Source organism: Ranitomeya variabilis, chromosome 5 (assembly GCF_051348905.1).
Source record: "Ranitomeya variabilis isolate aRanVar5 chromosome 5, aRanVar5.hap1, whole genome shotgun sequence".
NCBI lineage: Eukaryota > Metazoa > Chordata > Amphibia > Anura > Dendrobatidae > Ranitomeya > Ranitomeya variabilis.
Genome location: NC_135236.1, coordinates 16,342,027 through 16,359,979, shown reverse-complemented (window position 1 = coordinate 16,359,979; position 17,953 = coordinate 16,342,027). Strand labels below are relative to the sequence as shown.

Here is a 17,953-nt window from a genome sequence, read left to right as displayed (position 1 = left end):
CACATTTCTGCATATAAATTATTGGTGCTAATTGTGTGGTCCAGCCACCAGTCCACATTTCTGCATATAAATTATTGGTGCTAATTGTGTGGTCCAGCCACCAGTCCACATTTCTGCATATAAATTATTGGTGCTAATTGTGTGGACCAGCCACCAGTCCACATTTTAGCAGCTAAATCCTTTGTGCTAACTGCGTGGTCCAGCCACGAGTCCACATTTCATCATTTCAATCCTTTGTGCTAATTGTGTGGCCCTGCCATCAGTGCACATTTCGGCATATAAATTATTTGTGCGAAATGAGAGGCCCTGCCACGAGTCCATATTTCAGCATATAAATGCTTTTGAGCTAATTGTGGTCCAGCCAACAGTCCACACCTCAGCATATTAATTCTTTGTGCTAATGTGGTCCAGCCACCAGCCCAATTTTTGGCATATCAATCCTTTGTGCTAAATGTGTGGCCCAGCCAAATTTTCTCACCTCCATACTGTGCAGCTAGTGATCACTGCAATCTGGCACTGTTTAAATTAATATGCCTTTCAGATAGCAGTCACACCGCTCAAGACTTGTGGACAGCTGACCAGGATGAGTTTGAGCAATAGCCTGGAGCCAGAAAAGACCTTGTGCGATAACAGTGCAAAACTGATGGTGGTTCTATGCCGGAACGACCTCCTGCATGTGCCTTACATGGCTAACGTCCTCAACCTATTTATAGTTATTTGTACTTTTTGTGATGAATATTATTTGAAACTATAGAAGGCTGATTTTTGACCATCATTTGGAGTCTTGAGGATCCAGTAATATTTCCTTTTTTGCTTATTGTAATTTGTACTTTTTGGGGGGTTGGTAGTTGTAGACAAGATTTATTATTTTTTACTTGAATGGCTGTCTGGTTTTAGGAATTCAACATTAAAAAAGCTCATATAAAAAATGTAGAGGGACCTAAAGATATCTACGTTATCCTGTTACTCCTAATGACCAGCTATGAGAAATAATTTCTATTTTTAAGACATTTGTTGATTAAGAGTTGCTTGTACTGCTTTTATAATATCTTTGTTTCTCAGACTGTAAATTATGGGATTGATCAAAGGAGTAAACACTGTATATAGCAGTGATAGTATCTTACTGATGGTAGAAGATTGACCTTTGGTTGGAACAACATAAACACTGAACATGGTCCAGTAAAATATGGAGACCACAGTGAGGTGGGAGCTACAGGTGGAGAAGGCTTTATGTCTACCGGTATTGGATGGGATCCTAAGGATGTTAACTATAATATTAACATAACAGATTATAATTATTATAGTAGGGGCAATAACTAGGGGAATACTAAGTATATATATCTCCAGGTGGATGATGAAAGTGTCAGAACAAGCAAGTTCCACTAAAGGAACCGTGTCACAGACAAAATGATTAATAATCATTCCACAGAAGGTCAGAGTTGATAGCGTTGTGGTGACAATGATTGAAACAGTAAAACACAAAACCAAACTTATGAGAATCATCATCACACAATATGCTCTTGTCATGATAGACGTATAGCGGAGAGGATTACAGATGGCCACATATCTGTCATAGGACATCACTGTGAGAAGAAAACATTCAAATTCTTCTAAAGCACTGAAAAAATAAAGTTGTGTGATACAACCAGTAAAACTGATAATCTCTCCATTATTCAGTAAGATGTGGAACATGTTTGGGACAATATTGGTGGTTAACAAGATGTCACTGATGGATAATTGTGAGATGAAAAAGTACATTGGAGTGTGGAGGTTTTTACTGAAGGAGACTAATAATATGATCATCAAATTTCCACATACAGTTGCACCAAAAACAAAAAGAAACAGAAGAAACAGAAAAATTCTTAAAACTTGACTGCCTTGAAATCCTAAAAGGAAAAACTTTACGGCCACAGTCATATTTGTCTGTAAATAAAAGTTAAGTATTCGTAAGTCGACTTCACATGACATGAACCCATACTGTATTATAGTCAAGACAAGAGTAGTACTGGTGAGATTATACCATGTCCATAGAATATAGAGAAGGTAGTTGCAAAATCTCAAACATTTAAAATTAAAACTTTATTACGATCTTTCAAGTTTTTCTTTCTAAGGTTAAAACCATGCCACCCAACTTTTAATAGACATAAAAACAAACAGGTCACATTTTTAAAACAATTGTTATTTTTTTCCTATGGACATATTACACTTGGTGAGAATGGTGATAGTCCTTTTTGATGAAGTTAAATGAGAAATAAATTCACCTACCTATTTATGACATCTATATATATAATTGTCTAAGGGTTTTTCTGTCTGTCTGTCTGTCTGTCCCGTTTATTCATTCGCTGATTGGTCGAGGCCGCCTGGGCCTCGACCAATCAGCGACGGGCATAGCATGGTGACGATAATGTCATAATGGAAATCCCGCGTCTCTGATTGGTCGAGGCCGCCAGGCCTCGACCAATCAGCGACGGGCACAGTATCGACGTAGATGTCATAATGGTTGCCATGGCGATGATGATGTCAAAAAGGTTGCCTCGACCAATCAGCGACGGGCACAGTCGGAATCATCATTGTCCATATACTACGGGGACATGCATATTCTAGAATACCCGATGCATTAGAATCGGGCCACAATCTAGTTTAACATAAGAAGCAATGAAAATAATAAAACAGCGATATTGCCTTTGGTTGTTGGTCTATGACTAGCAGCATTGTGGAGAAGCAGTTTTTGACGTACATTGTGTGGTGTATACATTCCTAGGTCTGGGATTTGTTTTTGACTTGACTAGACCATTTGGCATCTTTCCTTTTCAAAAATATAATCAAAGTGGCCTTCAGACTCTGAGCTTTCGCTGCTCTAGCATCGACCCAGTTACTAATGACTGAGTTCAACTAGAACAGTCTCACTGTTGTGCCCAAAATATTGGTCCCAACCCCTAGAGTGCATCACTAATAAGAGGATGCTTGCTTAGACTTTAGTGGGATGTGTCAGACGTTTAGATCCACCAGGACATTGCCTGACGGTGCATGATTTTTTTTTTATGGCAAAAGTGCCAATATAAAAAATAATATGAATTATGATGATTTCCTGAATGTTTATTATTTGGACCTGACCATGATTGCAGATGTGCATAGTTCATGTATGGATCAAGCTCAGGAACTGAGCTCTCTCTTTCAGCATGGGTGTCATGAGTGTTGACTGTGGTACTAAGGCTACTTTCACACTTCCGTATTATGGGCTCCCTCGCAATCCGTCGTTATGGGCAAAAAATGGATACTGCAAATGTGCTTGCAGGATGAGTTTTTTGCTCATAGACTTGTATTAGCGACGGATCGCGACGGATGGGCACACGTCGCATCCGTCGTGCGATGGATCCGTCGTGTTGTGGCGGATGCGACGTACAAAAAAAAGTTCAATGTAACATTTTTTTGTGTGATGTGTCCGCCATTTCCGACCGCGCATGCGCGGCCGGAACTCCGCCCCCACCTCCCCGCTCATCACAATGGGCAGCAGATGCATTGTAAAGCTACCTCCGCTGCCCACATTGTGCTAAATTTAGCACAACATCCATTGGTACGTCGGGTCGATGGTTTGCGATGACCCCGTACTGACGGAAGTGTGAAAGTAGCCTTAGTAATTCTATAAGTTATCAAGCAATTGCAGCTTCATCTCCCCTTTTTCTCCAAAATTAAATAGCAAAATTTCAAAAATTACAAAAATTACATTTTCGGTATATCAGAGTGAAAAGTTCCCAAATTAATAAATGATGCAATTATCAATGCAATATAGGTGAAGGAAATACATCTTTATACTCTCCCTACCACTCACCTCTCTGATAGGGATTATTGTAAGTAAGAGGCAGTTTGTAGGGCTCCCATATTGTGGCCCATGGACTACGACCTTTGCACTAGGTTTCTAAACATTGCAAATTTTAAAACCAGGCTCATGAACATCAATTCACTCATTTCCACCAAAATCCAAAATTTTTCATGACAGCAGCCATCATTTTGCAGGACTCAGATAGCAGGGAAGGAGTGAAAAAAAACTGACACTTATCTTGCCTTGGCTGTTCCTATAACTTTTCCACTGTCACAAGTTCTCTTAATGCCTCCTCATTAGTGATGAGCGAATATACTCGTGGCTCAGGTTTTCCCTTGCAAGCTTGGGTGGCCTCCGAGTATTTGTTAGTGTTCGGAGAATTAGTTTTCATCGCCTCAGCTGAATGATTTACAGCTATTAGCCAGGCTGAGTCCATGTGGGGGTGGTCTGGTTGCTAGGGAATCCCCACATGTAATCAAGCTGGCTAATAGCTGTAAATCATTCAGCTGCTGGGATGAAAATGTAATCTCCGAACACTAACAAATACTTGGAGACCTCCCGAGCATGCTCAGGAAAACCCGAGCAACGAGTATATTCGCTCATCACCACTCCTCACCTATTTTTGGGTTTACGGAGCTGATTTTCTTCCCTACGCCCCATGATGGAGTGGAGCACGACACAAGCCATCAAAATTAATGTTTATTTCAACCCTCCAATTTGGCAATAAGAGGCTTAAGGTACCTTCACAGGAAACGACTTTATAACGACATCGCTAGCGATCCGTGACGTTGCAGCGTCCTCGCTAGCGATATTGTTTCGTTTGACATGCAGCAGCGATCAGGATCCTGCTGTGATGTCGCTGGTCGCTGAATAAAGTCCAGAACTTTATTTGGTTGTCAGATCGCCGTGTATCGTTGTGTTTGAAAGCAAAAGCAACGATACCAGCGATGTTTTACACTGGTAACCAGGGTAAACATCGGGTTACTAAGCGCAGGGCTGCGCTTAGTAACCCGATGTTTACCCTGGTTACCAGCGTAAAAGTAAAAAAAACAAACAGTACTTACTTACATGCGTCCCCTAGCGTCTGCTTCCTGACACTGACTGAGCGCCGGCCCTAAAGTGAAAGTGAAAGCACAGCGGTGACGTCACCGCTGTGCTGTTAGGGCTGGAGCTCAGTCAGTATCAGGAAGCAGACGCTGGGGGACGCGCAGGTGAGCATGTACTGTTTGTTTTTTTTACTTTTATGCTGGTAACCAGGGTAAACATCGGGTTACTAAGCGCGGCCCTGCGCTTAGCAACCCGATGTTTACCCTGGTTACCAGGGGACTTCGGCATCGTTGGTCGCTGGAGAGCGGTCTGTGTGACAGCTCTCCATCGATCAAACAGCGACGCTGCAGCGATCGGCATCGTTGTCACTATCGCTGCAGCGTCGCTTCGTGTGAAGGTACCTTTAGTGAAAAGCGGCAATTCCGGAGTCTTAGAAATAAAAGAACTTAGAATATAGAAGAATGACGAGTGAAGACTGACTAATCTTAAGACGATGGAAGTTGGACGGCTCAAGTAAAGGTTAATTTGAGATTTTTGCTTTAATTCTTTCCCAGCAAATTAAACTTGCAACTTTTTAGTCAGTCATTAAATGTTATTATCTTTCTGAGACTTTCAATTTTGATTATCTTTCTCTGGACTGGCAATCACAGTGGAAAGCGTTTAGAAATCCACAGCATTCTCCAACCAGCTTTATAAATTTTCCAAAAGTATAAAAATTTTTGTAAGACTGTATTGACTGGTATAGGATTGGACCCAATTGTTATATATATATATATATATATATATATATATATATATATATATATATATATATATATATCATTGGAATTGTGTTCTAGATTTGAATGAGGCAAAGATTAAGCAGCTCTTACATTCTCTAGTTAGTATAAAATATACTTTACTAAAAATGTAAAAAGTAAAAGTATCACTACACACCACCTTCCTTAATGAAAATAGAAAATAAACAAAAAAAAACACAAACATAACAGAGGAGACGAGAGTATATTTTTTGAAATCTGGAATTCTTGACTCATGTTTCAGAGCTGGAGAAACATGTAATGCCAGACAAATACAGTAAATTCTCATTTGTGCATTCCCAACACCAAACTTGAGAATGGAATAATTTTTAAACTTATTACATGTATTTTATTATTTTTTTTAATTTGTTTATGATGATGATTACACATGTTTTCCTATACTCAGGTTTAATTCTTTTGTGTGTATTGAAGCAAGATCTGTCTGGCTTGTTTTAGGAGTTTTGTATGAAATGCTGTCCAAAATACCCTTTTTTCCCGTTTGTTTTTTTTGTGTTATTCCAATACACATAAAGCAAGTAAACGTGTAAAACAAAACATATGTAATTGCAATAACTTTGAAGGAGAAATATTTCACTTTCTAGAACAATTTCAAGGGTGCCAACACTTTCGGTCACAATAAAAGTGGATAGGATCAGGCTCATCCACTGTTGGGTGCTCAGGGGTAAATCGGTAAGACAATGCAAAAGATCTAACCCCGTCACACTCCAAAAACATGAAGATAGAACTGTTGCTTTCAAAGTTTTTTTTAATATATCTTGTGCAAAATAGAATGGTTTCCAACATTTCGGCTCAGGCACGAGCCTTCGTCAGGAAGACAATCTTATGGTAGTTATATCGTATGTAGGTCCTCTCAGATTGCCCTATGGAAGTCTGTCAAAAGTGGTCTTGATTGGCCAGCAGAATGAAATTACGTGAAACTTAGCCTTTGTGGCTTTCAAAAGTAATGGAATGCTCATATAGTATTGTAAGAGATAGTAAGACCACAATGAGCCTTATTTTTATTATATGAGCGCTCCTTGTCTTCACACTGAAGCCGTCACTAACAAGGACACAGGGTCGGAGCCACATGCTAGCTGCAGCCTTCTCCCTATGTAAAGTGAATAAGGCTCATTGTGGGCTAACTACCTCTTACAATACATTATGCACATTCCATTACTTTTGAGAGATACAAAGGCTAAATTTACCTCAATACATCTGCATTCCTAGCAATTGATAACAAATGATAGTCCACTATGGATGTGAACAGTTTCACTTAATTCCATTCTGCTGGCCAATCAAGATCACTTTTGACAGACTTCCATAGGACAATCTGAGAGTCTGGGACCTACAGTACATACGATATAACTACCATAAGATTGTCATCCTGACGAAGGCTTGTGCCTGAGCCGAAACGTTGGAAATAATTCTCTTTTGCACAAGATATATTGAAAAAAACTTTAAAAGCAACAGTTCTGTCTTCACCTTTTTGGAATGTGCCGGGATTAGATCTTTTGTATTGTAACACTTTTGGTCATGACTTTATATTGGTTTTGTTAAACAAGAAATAACATTTTCATGGTGTACTTAAGGTCATGAAAACTAAACATCACTGAATATCATTGAGAATAGTCCTAAACCATGTGTCATATCTAAGGGAGTCCTTCCAGTACTTACATCAGATATTTCCATGTCTCCGATATCTACAAATTAATTTAAATCTCAAGATAAGAGTTAAATTACCAAGCTGAAGGGAAATTATGTGATTTTGATCCGTATCTGTAAAATGATATGACATAATAAGATCGATCTATGAACAGAGCAGAATCTGTAATCTCACTCCCTGTGTATATGTATGTGCTGCTCCAACACCTCTAAGGAGATGGTGTTAGATCTCCTGAGGTTCAGTCCAACAGAAAAAAATAAAATAATAGATAATAATTGGTTTACTTCTGAGATAACACAAATCACAAAGCAATGAAGAAGAAATGTTTGTGCCTCTCCTCTTATAAAGCTTCAATATAATCTTCTATCAATCAGTGGGATATTTCTCCCAAACTTCAATAACCTTAATATTATTCATATCTGACCATAACAAGCTATCTTTTTTCTCATTTTTTCCTTCCTCTTTGGCATAATGAGTTACAGATTTAACACCTTAATAACGTGGTCAATTTTCATTTTAATGTATTTACAGTTTCCTTTTATCTTCTAAGACCCATAACTTCTTTTTCTGTTGACACTGCCATGTGAGGGCTTGTTTTCTGTAGGACAAGTTGTAGTTTTAAATGTCATTATTAATGCTACCATATAATGTAATGAGAAATGTGAAAAGATTCCAAGTTGGGAGACAAGGTGAAAAAAATCCCACAATTCTACCACTGTATTTTGGTTTTCGTCTTTACGGCTTTCATTAAAAGAATGAATTGTCGACAACAATTTTTCAGCCCTATATGAATACAGTGATTCCTATAAGTATTTATTTTATTCTTTTAGTGGCTTAAAAAAGTTGTAAAAATATTGTTTTTTGCTGAGATTCAACTTTTTTCTTTTTCCAACAATGGAACCGTGAGATGGATTATTCTTTGCTTCCCTATCTGTAGTTTTATTGGTTTCATTTTGGGGTACATCTAATATTTTTTTATTACCTTGTATGATTTTTTTATGGGGTGGTGCAGTATCCCAGAAAACACAATCCTGGAGTTTCAAATAGCCCTTGTGAATTTTAATTGGCCATTTTGGATTGACTCCGTATACATTTTTAGTTAGTTACTTTGTAATGTCTGATTTTGTTTGCACTGTTGTAATCTATAACCGACAAGCAGGCTGCCACTAATTAACTGCAAAATGTACAGATTGATACAGTTTGGTGCCATCTGTAAATTTATCCTCTGAATTGTAAAGTTCTGACAAATATGTTGGTGCTACTGTACAAGTCGGGCCAGAAGTGGTCTTCATGAACTAATTTTCATATGGAAACAAGTAACTGAACTATGCACAAAAACATAGGAACTGGGGAGCAGAAAAATGGCAGCAAGTGATTTGGACTGAAGAGGATGACACATTAAACATTTTTTACAGATTTGAATCTATTACAATTCCAGTTTGGAAGGTTCAGAACATGTTTCCTAAAAGTTGATTCACAGCAAATCAACAGTACTGCTAAGCATTTAATTTCCCAGAAAAGAGGTTGAACACTCCGAAGTCTCAAGTAACAATATTGAAGCATTTTCACACTTTTTACTGAATTTGTAAAATGTAAAATTACATAAAATTACATAAAATGTAATTTTTAAATTATGACCCTTCCTTTCCTAAAAAGGATGTGACAAGGAAAGCTAGAAACATTTCCAAAGATCCACCACCTGCAACATGCCACTTTATTTTCATAGTGTGTATAGGTGTAATACATGACTAAAACGAGTGTGAAAAAAAGTAAAACTTTTTTAAACCACATATACTTTATGAGGTCAACAGTTGTATTACATTTCTGGAATGTTAAGGTTTTCCTTGTTGTGCTAAAGAGAAATAAATTTATTCAAAAACTACTTTATAAAACTAAATGCAAAAGAATTACAACAGGATGACGCTTATGGATTGTCAGTGTTACAATTCAGGTAGCGCACTTTCTCAGACAGATAAGCCTTGGTTTTAGTATTTTTCTTCAGTAGAAAAATTAGGACTGAGGGGGTTAAAACTGCCCTCCATGTTTGAGGTGCATCAATAATAAAAAAAAGGAGTTGGCAATTAAAGTTCTGTACTGCAGTATATCACAGATCAATCAATTCACAGTCACATTGATATTCAAGGTCCTGGACCTTCTTATAACCTAAATCAAAGAAATATTATTCAGCGCTGGAGTATCACATCACTCTGTCTTACAGGCCTGTGCTAGGCTTTGTGCTGTGATGAGAGGCAATAATGGAGGTAGATGATATCTAAGGAAAACATGGCGGTGTTTGTAAGCCAAAACGCTAATATCAAAGTACAACTTATCTTGCGAAAATATCCCCCATGTGGCTACGTCACCTGGTTGAAATACAGTAATAAAAAATGAAAATATTTACTGCATCCTTAAGGCTAAAAATATGAGTGTCTTTAAAGGGCTAAGGTTTAAAACACATACAGTATTAGGCTAAAGAGGGTAGGAAAGGTCCAATGGCTGGATGTTCTAAAGAACAAAAGTGTCCAAGAAGGATCGGAGATTTTGGTTAATGAAATTCTTACTGCAAAATCAGTAACAATCCCGAAAAGGAGGAAGAATTGGAACCATTTAAACAGACCAGAATGGATGAACACAGAACTTAACTACTTGTAAAAAAGGAAAAAGAAATACATATCAATTGGAAAGAGGGGGACATATCTATAGAAGAATATGATGCTGTCTGCTGGGAATGCAGGGCAAGTGTTAGAACAGGTAATTCCAGTAATGAAGTGAGACTTGCAAGGAAGACCAAAAGAAGTAAAAAAGGATTTGGGGGGTATGTCTGTTAGGGCTAGCGGAATGCACTGAGTATAGATAGGTAGATATAAGTTGCGTACGCAGCCCGGGGTCCACTGTGCAGAGATAGCTGCTGCTAAGTAATGGCGGATAACCTCTGAGCTCACACGTGGGTTAAGCTTCACCCCATGTGAACTGGAAGTGATCTCTGTTGCCTCACAGAGTCGTGCTGTACACAAAACTATTACTCTAACTAGGGTTGTGCTTGCTCTGGAACTCTTCTGTGCTAACCACACACATGAAGGAACCAGATGCTAAGTCTAGTGACTAATTACCCCCACTAACGCTAGCTGCCTGCCTGAGTGTACAGTCCCAAAGCTACAGCCTCAAACCACAAATGAATAGAGTGGTATAGTATCCACTGGCATAAGTCAAACACATTTGATACTAGCGCCTGGCCGTGTGGCCATGCAATCCTTTTATAGTTGCAGCTCTTCAGGACCTTCCTGGTGGACCAATAGGAGCTGCTACAGGGCCTAAGCATGTGACCCCCAACCTCCAATGAGAGATCCTCCCGTGGGAATGCTCAGTGCGTGAAAAGCAGGACTTAGTCCCAGAAAAGCCTGCTCATCGTTGACCAGTGGAGGCTACAAAGGCAGAACCTGGAAAGGCAGCAGTAACCAATCACACAGTATCAGGCTGAGCTAGACGCTGGGAACGATGTCTCCGCAGAGCAGATTCCACTGTGGCTGGAGGAGAATGGGAGACCGCAGCAGACATGGTTTGAGATTCCCCCTGTGGAGCTGTGGAAACTCGGCACCTAACATTACCCCCCTATTAGGGCCTCCTCCTCCTTGAGCCTCGCTACGCTCAAAGGCTGCAATGAGCAGCGGAGCCCAAATGTGCTCCACAGGTTCCCAGGTTCTGTCCTCTGGGCTGTGACACTTCCAGTCCACCAGATAGTATTTCTTGCCACATACCACATTGCACCCCAAGATAGAGTTCACCTCCTACTCATCCGTGGATGAACCCGATGTCCCGGTAGATGACTCGGAAAACCAGGACATATAGATGGGCTTTATGAGGGAAACATGAAAGGTGTCGGTGATACCAAGGCGTGGAGGAATAGCCAAATGGTAGACCACAGGGTTGACCTGTTACAGAACCTTAAAAGGACCAATGTAGCGAGGTGCAAACTTAGTGGATGCAACTCGCAGCCTGATGTTATGGGCTGAGAGCCACAGGAGCGAAGATCGGAGCGGGACACCATTGTTTATCTGCAGAAACCCTCATTCTCTCCTTGGAGGCCCGAATGGCATCCTGTGTGTGGTCCCAAATGTCACGTGCCTCCACTGCCCAGTCTGCCACCCTGGAATCAGTGGATGACAGGGGCATGGGCACAGGGACATGCGGATGCCATTTAAGGAGAAATGGAGCCTAAGAGAAGAAAATGTCCAGCTTCACCGAATCTGTGAAAAAAAGTTTTCTTTATCCACAAACTTCAACATGGAGGATACAAACTTCAGCACAAGCCATATGGGTAAGAATCTCAACGCGTTTCCTTGATTAAGGGAGCTTATTCTCCAGAAATGCGTTGAGATTCTTACCTATATGGTTTGTGCTGAAGTTTGTATCCTCCATGTTTAAGTTTGTGAATAAAGAAAACTTTTTTTCATGGATTCGGTGAAGCTGGACATTTTCTTCTCTTGGATTCTACACACCTGGACACAGCGGGTCCGTGCTCCCGAAACTCAATTTATGCATCATGGGTGAGCTGGTTTATATTCCTTCTCTTCAAAGAAATGGAGTCTGCCCAGTGGAGTCAGCTATGGCGTTGTTCAAAGCAAATTCTGCCCAAGGTAGCAAAGATGCCCAGTCATCCTGCCTAGCAGAGACAAAATGTCTAGTTGTCCCTCTCTACCAACCCATTCATCTGGGGATGGTATGCAGAAGAGAGATTCAGCTCAATACAGAGTAAACAACAGAGCTCTCTCCAAAACTGAGATGCGAACTTGGGACCCCGGTCACTGACAATTTTGTCAGGCATGCCATGTAGATGGAAAATATGTTTTATGAACAATGTTGTAAAAGGCCCGTGCAGAATGTAACCGCGGAAGTGGCACCAAGTGCACCATTTTAGGAAAATGATCTGTGACTAGCCAGATAATGGTGCAGCTATGAGACTTAGGTAAGCCCACCACGAAGTCCATCCCAACCATCTCCCAGAGCCTTTCTGCCACCGGCAGGGGGTAAAGTAGCCCAGCAGGTCATTGCCGAGGAAACCGATTCTTGGTGCAGGAGACACACTCCCGAATATAATCCCCGACATCATGAGCCATATGCGGCTACCAGTATGTCCTCGCCAGAAGCTCAAATGTCCTCTTGGTCCCAAAATGTCCACCCGTCTTGGACAAATGAGCCCAGGAGAGAACCTCCGGTCGCAAATTTGATGGTACAAAATTCTTGCCTGGGGCACAGACTCTAGCGAAACCGGAGCCACGGTTCTCAGGCTCTCAAAGGGACAATAACCCGAGGCTCCTCCTCCTTCTCCTCTGATGACACTATGGAGAGGGAGAGAGCATTGGCATGAATGTTCTTCTCCCCAGAAAGAAAATGGAGGGTGAAATGGAACTAGGAGAAGAACAGAGACCATATGGCCTGGCAAAAATGTAGCCGCTGGGCTGTCTGAAAGTACACCAAATTTTTGCGGTCTGCAAAAACTTGGAAGGGAAAGTGAGCCCCCTCCAGGCGGTGTCTCCATTCTGAGAAAGCCAACATCATGGCTAGCAACTCCCTGTCCCCAATGGAATAATTCCTCTCCGCTGGTGAGAAGTTCTTGTAGAAGAAGAAGCAAGGATGCTTCCGACCTTGTGCACTCTTTTGGAAGAGGACTGCTCCAGCACCAACGGATGAGGCATCCACCTCCATTATAAATGGCTTATCTACATCGGGGCAATGTAGGATGGGAGCGCTAGCGAAATGTGACTTAATAGCGAGAAATGCTTTGGAGACCTCCTCCAACTACAACTTGGGATTTGCCCCCTTCTTCATGAGGGCAACCAAGGGAGCTACCAAAGTTGAGAAGTGGGGAATGAACTGGTGATAGTAATTAATGAACCTAATAAAGTGCTGGACTGCTTTAAGAGAATTGGGTTCCTGCCAGTCCATCACAGCCTGTAGCTTGGCAGGATCCATAGCCAATCCCTGGGCAGAGATGATAAAGCCTAGGAAAGGCAAGGACTCCTGCTCAAACACACACTTCTCCAACTTGGCGTAGAGTGAGTTTGTCCGTAAGAAGTCGAAGACTTTGCAAACATCTCTCCGGAGGGCGTCAATATCTGGAGAGTAGATGAGAATATCATCCAGATAGACTACGACCGAGGTGGTGAGCATATCCCGGAAGATGTCGTTCACAAAGTCTTGGAAAATGGCTGGGGCATTACAGAGCCCGAAGGGCATCACCAGATAGTCATAGTGCCCATCCCTGGTGTTAAAAGCCGTCTTCCGTTCGTCCCCCTCACGGATGCGAATCAGGCTGTAAGCACCCCGCAGATCTAATTTAGTAAATACCCTTGCTCCCCATAGCCTATGAAAGAGCTCAGATATCAGGGGTAGCGGTACTTTTTCTTAATGGTGATGGCGTTAAGACCCCTGTAGTCTATGCATGGACATTGTTTCCCGCTCTTCTTCTGCGCAAAGAAGAACCCAGCCCCTGCAGGTGACACTGACTTCCTAATGAATCCTCTTGCCAGATTTTCTTGGATGTACTGGGGCATTGCCTCCTGAAGAGATAATGGATAGACTCGACCCCGGGGAGGCTCTGCACCAGGCAAGAGGTCAATAGGACAGTCATAGGTGCGGTGAGGCGGAAGAGACTCCACAGCCCTTTTGGAGTACACATCCGCATAGGGCCAATAGTGCTTGGGGAGAGAGTAAAGATCTGCTGGTACCTCAGTTGTAGCAACCTGAACACACTCCCTCTGACATCTATCCTCACAGGATTTACTCCATCCCAGAATTCTCCCTGAGGACCACTCTATATGAGGAGAGTGGTAACGTAGCCATGGTATCCCCAACAGGACCTCATCAATTCCCTCATTAGTAGGGAAATAATCTCCTGATGAGATGGAGACATGGAAAAAGTGAAAGGAATGGTTTGGTGTATAATCTGTGAGGGTAGTGTTGACCCATTTACCACTCGAATGGTCACTGGTTTGGCGACCATCACCAGGGGTATTGCATGTCATTGGGCAAAAGCAGAAGACATAAAATTGCCCTCCGCCCCAGTCCATGCAAAGCTCTACCATAAGAGTGGATGGGCCTATGGTAGTTGTACCCTTGAAGGACTAATTGGAGGAAAACATCCCCATGTCTAGTGTACCTCCTCTGACTACCACTTGACGCTGACGTTTTCCCAACCGCTGAGAACACCTGGAGGCAAGGTGTTCTGACTGCCGGCAAACATGATGGACCTTAAGTGCATGAGCGGAAACTGTTGTGAATTCCGCTCTTGGGCTCCCTCCGGTGGTTGTAAGTAGCACTTTTGTGAATTCTGCTCTTGGGCTCCCTCCTGTGGTTTTGAGTGGTATAGCTGTTTCTTGGATTTAGCATCAGCAGCTGCTTCCACTGATCGTCTTTCTGGCTCGGCTATTTTAGTCTGGCCTTATCCCTCAATCAATGCCAGTTGTCAATTGTTCCTGCTTGGAGTCACTGCTCTTTTGATTTCCCTGACACTCTGACCAGTTCAGCAAAGATAAGTCCTTGCTTGTCCTTTTGTAGTCCACTTGTTGTGGACTTTATTGTTCAGCACATTCAATGTTTTGCTCATTTGTCCAGATTATCAGTATGGATCTATTCAGCTAAGCTGGAAGCTCTGGGCTGCAGATTTTGCCCTCCACACCTTTAGTCAGGTGTGGAGATTTTTGCATATCTCTGCGGTGGACTTTTTCTAGTTTTTATTACTGACCGCACAGTGTTCTTTCCTGTACTATCTATCTAGCTAGAAGTGGCCTCCTTTGCTAAATCTTGTTTCATACTACGTATGTCATTTCCTTCTCCTCTCACAGTCATTATTTGTGGGGGGCTGTCCTATCCTTTGGGGATTTTCTCTGAGGCAAGATAGCTTTCCTATTTCTACCTTTAGGGGTAGCTAGTTCTCCGGCTGTGACGAGGTGTCCAGGGAGTGACAGGAACTTCCCACGGCTACTGCTAGTGTTGTGTTAAGATCAGGAACTGCGGTCTGTATAGTTACCACGGCTCAGAGCTAGTCGTATGTCGCTCCTAAATTACCAGTCCATAACAGTACAACTGGCCAAAAATGAGGAGTTGAATGCATCTCAAAAGAAGGAAAAGAAAAAGAGTTCTGAGCCATTTTTTTTTCTTTAGTCTGTTTTGTCTTTTTCCTTCCTCTTAATATCTGGGTGGATTTGGGTGCGGACATGGATGTTCATGGTTTGTTTTCTCGTGTGGATCAGCTTGCTGCAAGAGTTCAGAGTATCCAAGATTATGTTGTTCAGACTCCAGCCTTAGAGCTTAGAATTCCTACTCCAGATTTGTTTTACGGGGATAGATCTAAGTTTTTGAACTTTAAAAATAACTGCAAATTGTTTTTTGCTCTGAAACCCCGTTCCTCTGGTGACCCCACTCAGCAAGTTAAAATAGTTATTTCTCTGCTGCGTGGTGACCTTCAGGACTGGGCATTCTCCCTTGAGTCATGGGATCCGGCATTGCTTAATGTAGATGCATTTTTTCAATCGCTCGGATTATTGTATGACGAACCTAACTTTGTGGATCATGCGGAAAAAACCTCGTTGGCCCTGTGCCAGAGTCAGGAAGCGGCAGAGTTATACTGCCAGAAATTTAGAAAATGGTCTGTGCTCACTAAATGGAATGAGGATGCTCTGGCAGCAATTTTCAGAAAGGGTCTTTCTGAAGCCCTTAAAGATGTTATGGTGGGGTTCCCCATGCCTGTTGGTTTGAGCGAATCTATGTCTCTAGCCATTCAGATTGATCGGCGCCTGCACGAGCGCAAAGTGGGGCACCATATGGCAGCATCCTCTGAATAGAGTCCTGAGCATATGCAATGTGATAGGATTCTGACTAGAGCGGAAAAGAGGGGATACAGACATCAGAATGGGCTGTGTTTTTACTGTGATGATTCTGCTCATACTATTTCTGATTGCCCTAAGCGTATTAAGAGGGTCGCTAGATCTGTTACCATTAGTACTGTACAGCCTAAGTTTCTTCTGTCTGTGACCCTGATTTGCTCATTGTCATCTTTTTCTGTCATGGCATTTGTGGATTCAGGCGCTGCCCTGAACTAAATGGACTTAGAATTCGCCAGGCGCTGTGGTTTTTCTTTGCAGCCTTTGCAGAGCCCTATTCCTTTGAGGGGCATTGATGCTACACCGTTGGCCAAGATTAAACCTCAGTATTGGACTCAGCTGACTATGTGCATGGTTCCAGCACATCAGGAAGATTGTCGTTTTCTGGTGTTGCATAATTTACATGATGTTGTTGTACTGGGTTTTCCATGGTTACAAGTACACAATCCAGTGTTGGATTGGAAATCGATGTCTGTGACTAGTTGGGGTTGTCAAGGGGTACATAGTGACGTTCCTTTAATGTCAATTTCCTCTTCCCCTTCTTCTGATGTTCCTGAATTTTTGTCAGATTTCCAGGATGTATTCGATGAGCCCAAGTCCAGTTCCCTTCCTCCACATTGGTTACTATGATTGTGCTATTGACTTGATTCCAGGCTCTAAGTTCCCTAAGGGCCGACTTTTCAACCTGTCTGTGCCAGAACACACCGCCATGCGGAGCTATGTTAAGGAGTCCCTGGAGAAGGGGCATATTCGGCCGTCTTCGTCACCATTGGGAGCGGGATTCTTTTTTGTTGCCAAGAAGGATGGCTCCTTGAGACCCTGTATTGATTATCGCCTTCTTAATAAGATCACGGTCAAATTCCAATACCCTTTAACTTTGCTCTCTGATTTGTTTGCTCAGATTAAGGGGGCTAGTTGGTTTACCAAGATTGACCTTCGAGGGGCATATAATCTTGTTCGTATTAAACAGGGTGACGAATGGAAAACTGCATTTAATACGCCCGAAGGCCATTTTGAATACCTGGTGATGCCTTTTGGGCTTTCTAATGCTCCTTCTGTATTTCAGTCCTTCATGCATGACATTTTCCGCAATTATCTTGATAAATTCTTGATTGTGTATTTGGATGATATTTTGATTTTTTCCAATGATTGGGAGTCTCATGTGAAGCAGGTCAGGATGGTATTCCAGATCCTTCGTGATAATGCTCTATTTGTGAAGGGGTCTAAGTGTCTATTTGGAGTTCAGAAGGTCTCTTTTTTGGGGTTTATTTTTTCTCCTTCGTCTATAGAAATGGATCCTGTTAAGGTCCAAGCCATTCATGACTGGATTCAACCCACATCTGTGAAGAGCCTTCAGAAATTTTTGGGCTTTGCTAATTTTTATTGCCGTTTCATTGCCAACTTCTCTAGTGTGGTTAAGCCCCTGACCGATTTGACGAAGAAAGGCGCTGATGTGACAAATTGGTCCTCTGAGGCTGCTGAGGCCTTTCAGGAGCTTAAGCGCTGATTTACTTCTGCCCCTGTCTTGCGTCAGCCGGATGTGTCTCTTCCTTTTCAGGTTGAGGTTGACGCTTCTGAGATTGGGGCAGGGGCCGTTTTGTCACAGAGGAATTCTGATGGTTCCTTGATGAAACCATGTGCCTTCTTTTCCCGAAAGTTTTCGCCTGCGGAACGCAATTATGATGTCGGCAATCGGGAGCTGTTGGCTATGAAGTGGCCATTTGAGGAGTGGCGACATTGGCTTGAG

At 42.0% G+C, this 17,953-nt stretch overlaps 1 protein-coding gene across 1 annotated transcript; it reads right to left on the bottom strand.

Moving 5' to 3' along the window:
• Positions 1-1,002: 1,002 nt before the first annotated feature.
• Positions 1,003-1,917, bottom strand: LOC143774638 (olfactory receptor 11L1-like). The gene has a single exon (XM_077262392.1). The coding sequence runs from the start codon at positions 1,915-1,917 to the stop codon at positions 1,003-1,005; it is 915 nt and encodes a 304-aa protein (XP_077118507.1).
• Positions 1,918-17,953: the final 16,036 nt, after the last annotated feature.

What these genes read in the sequence shown, in the direction of transcription:
- LOC143774638 (XM_077262392.1), bottom strand. Translation starts at nt 1,917, where the DNA reads ATGACTGTGGCCGTAAAGTTTTTCCTTTTAGGATTTCAAGGCAGTCAA.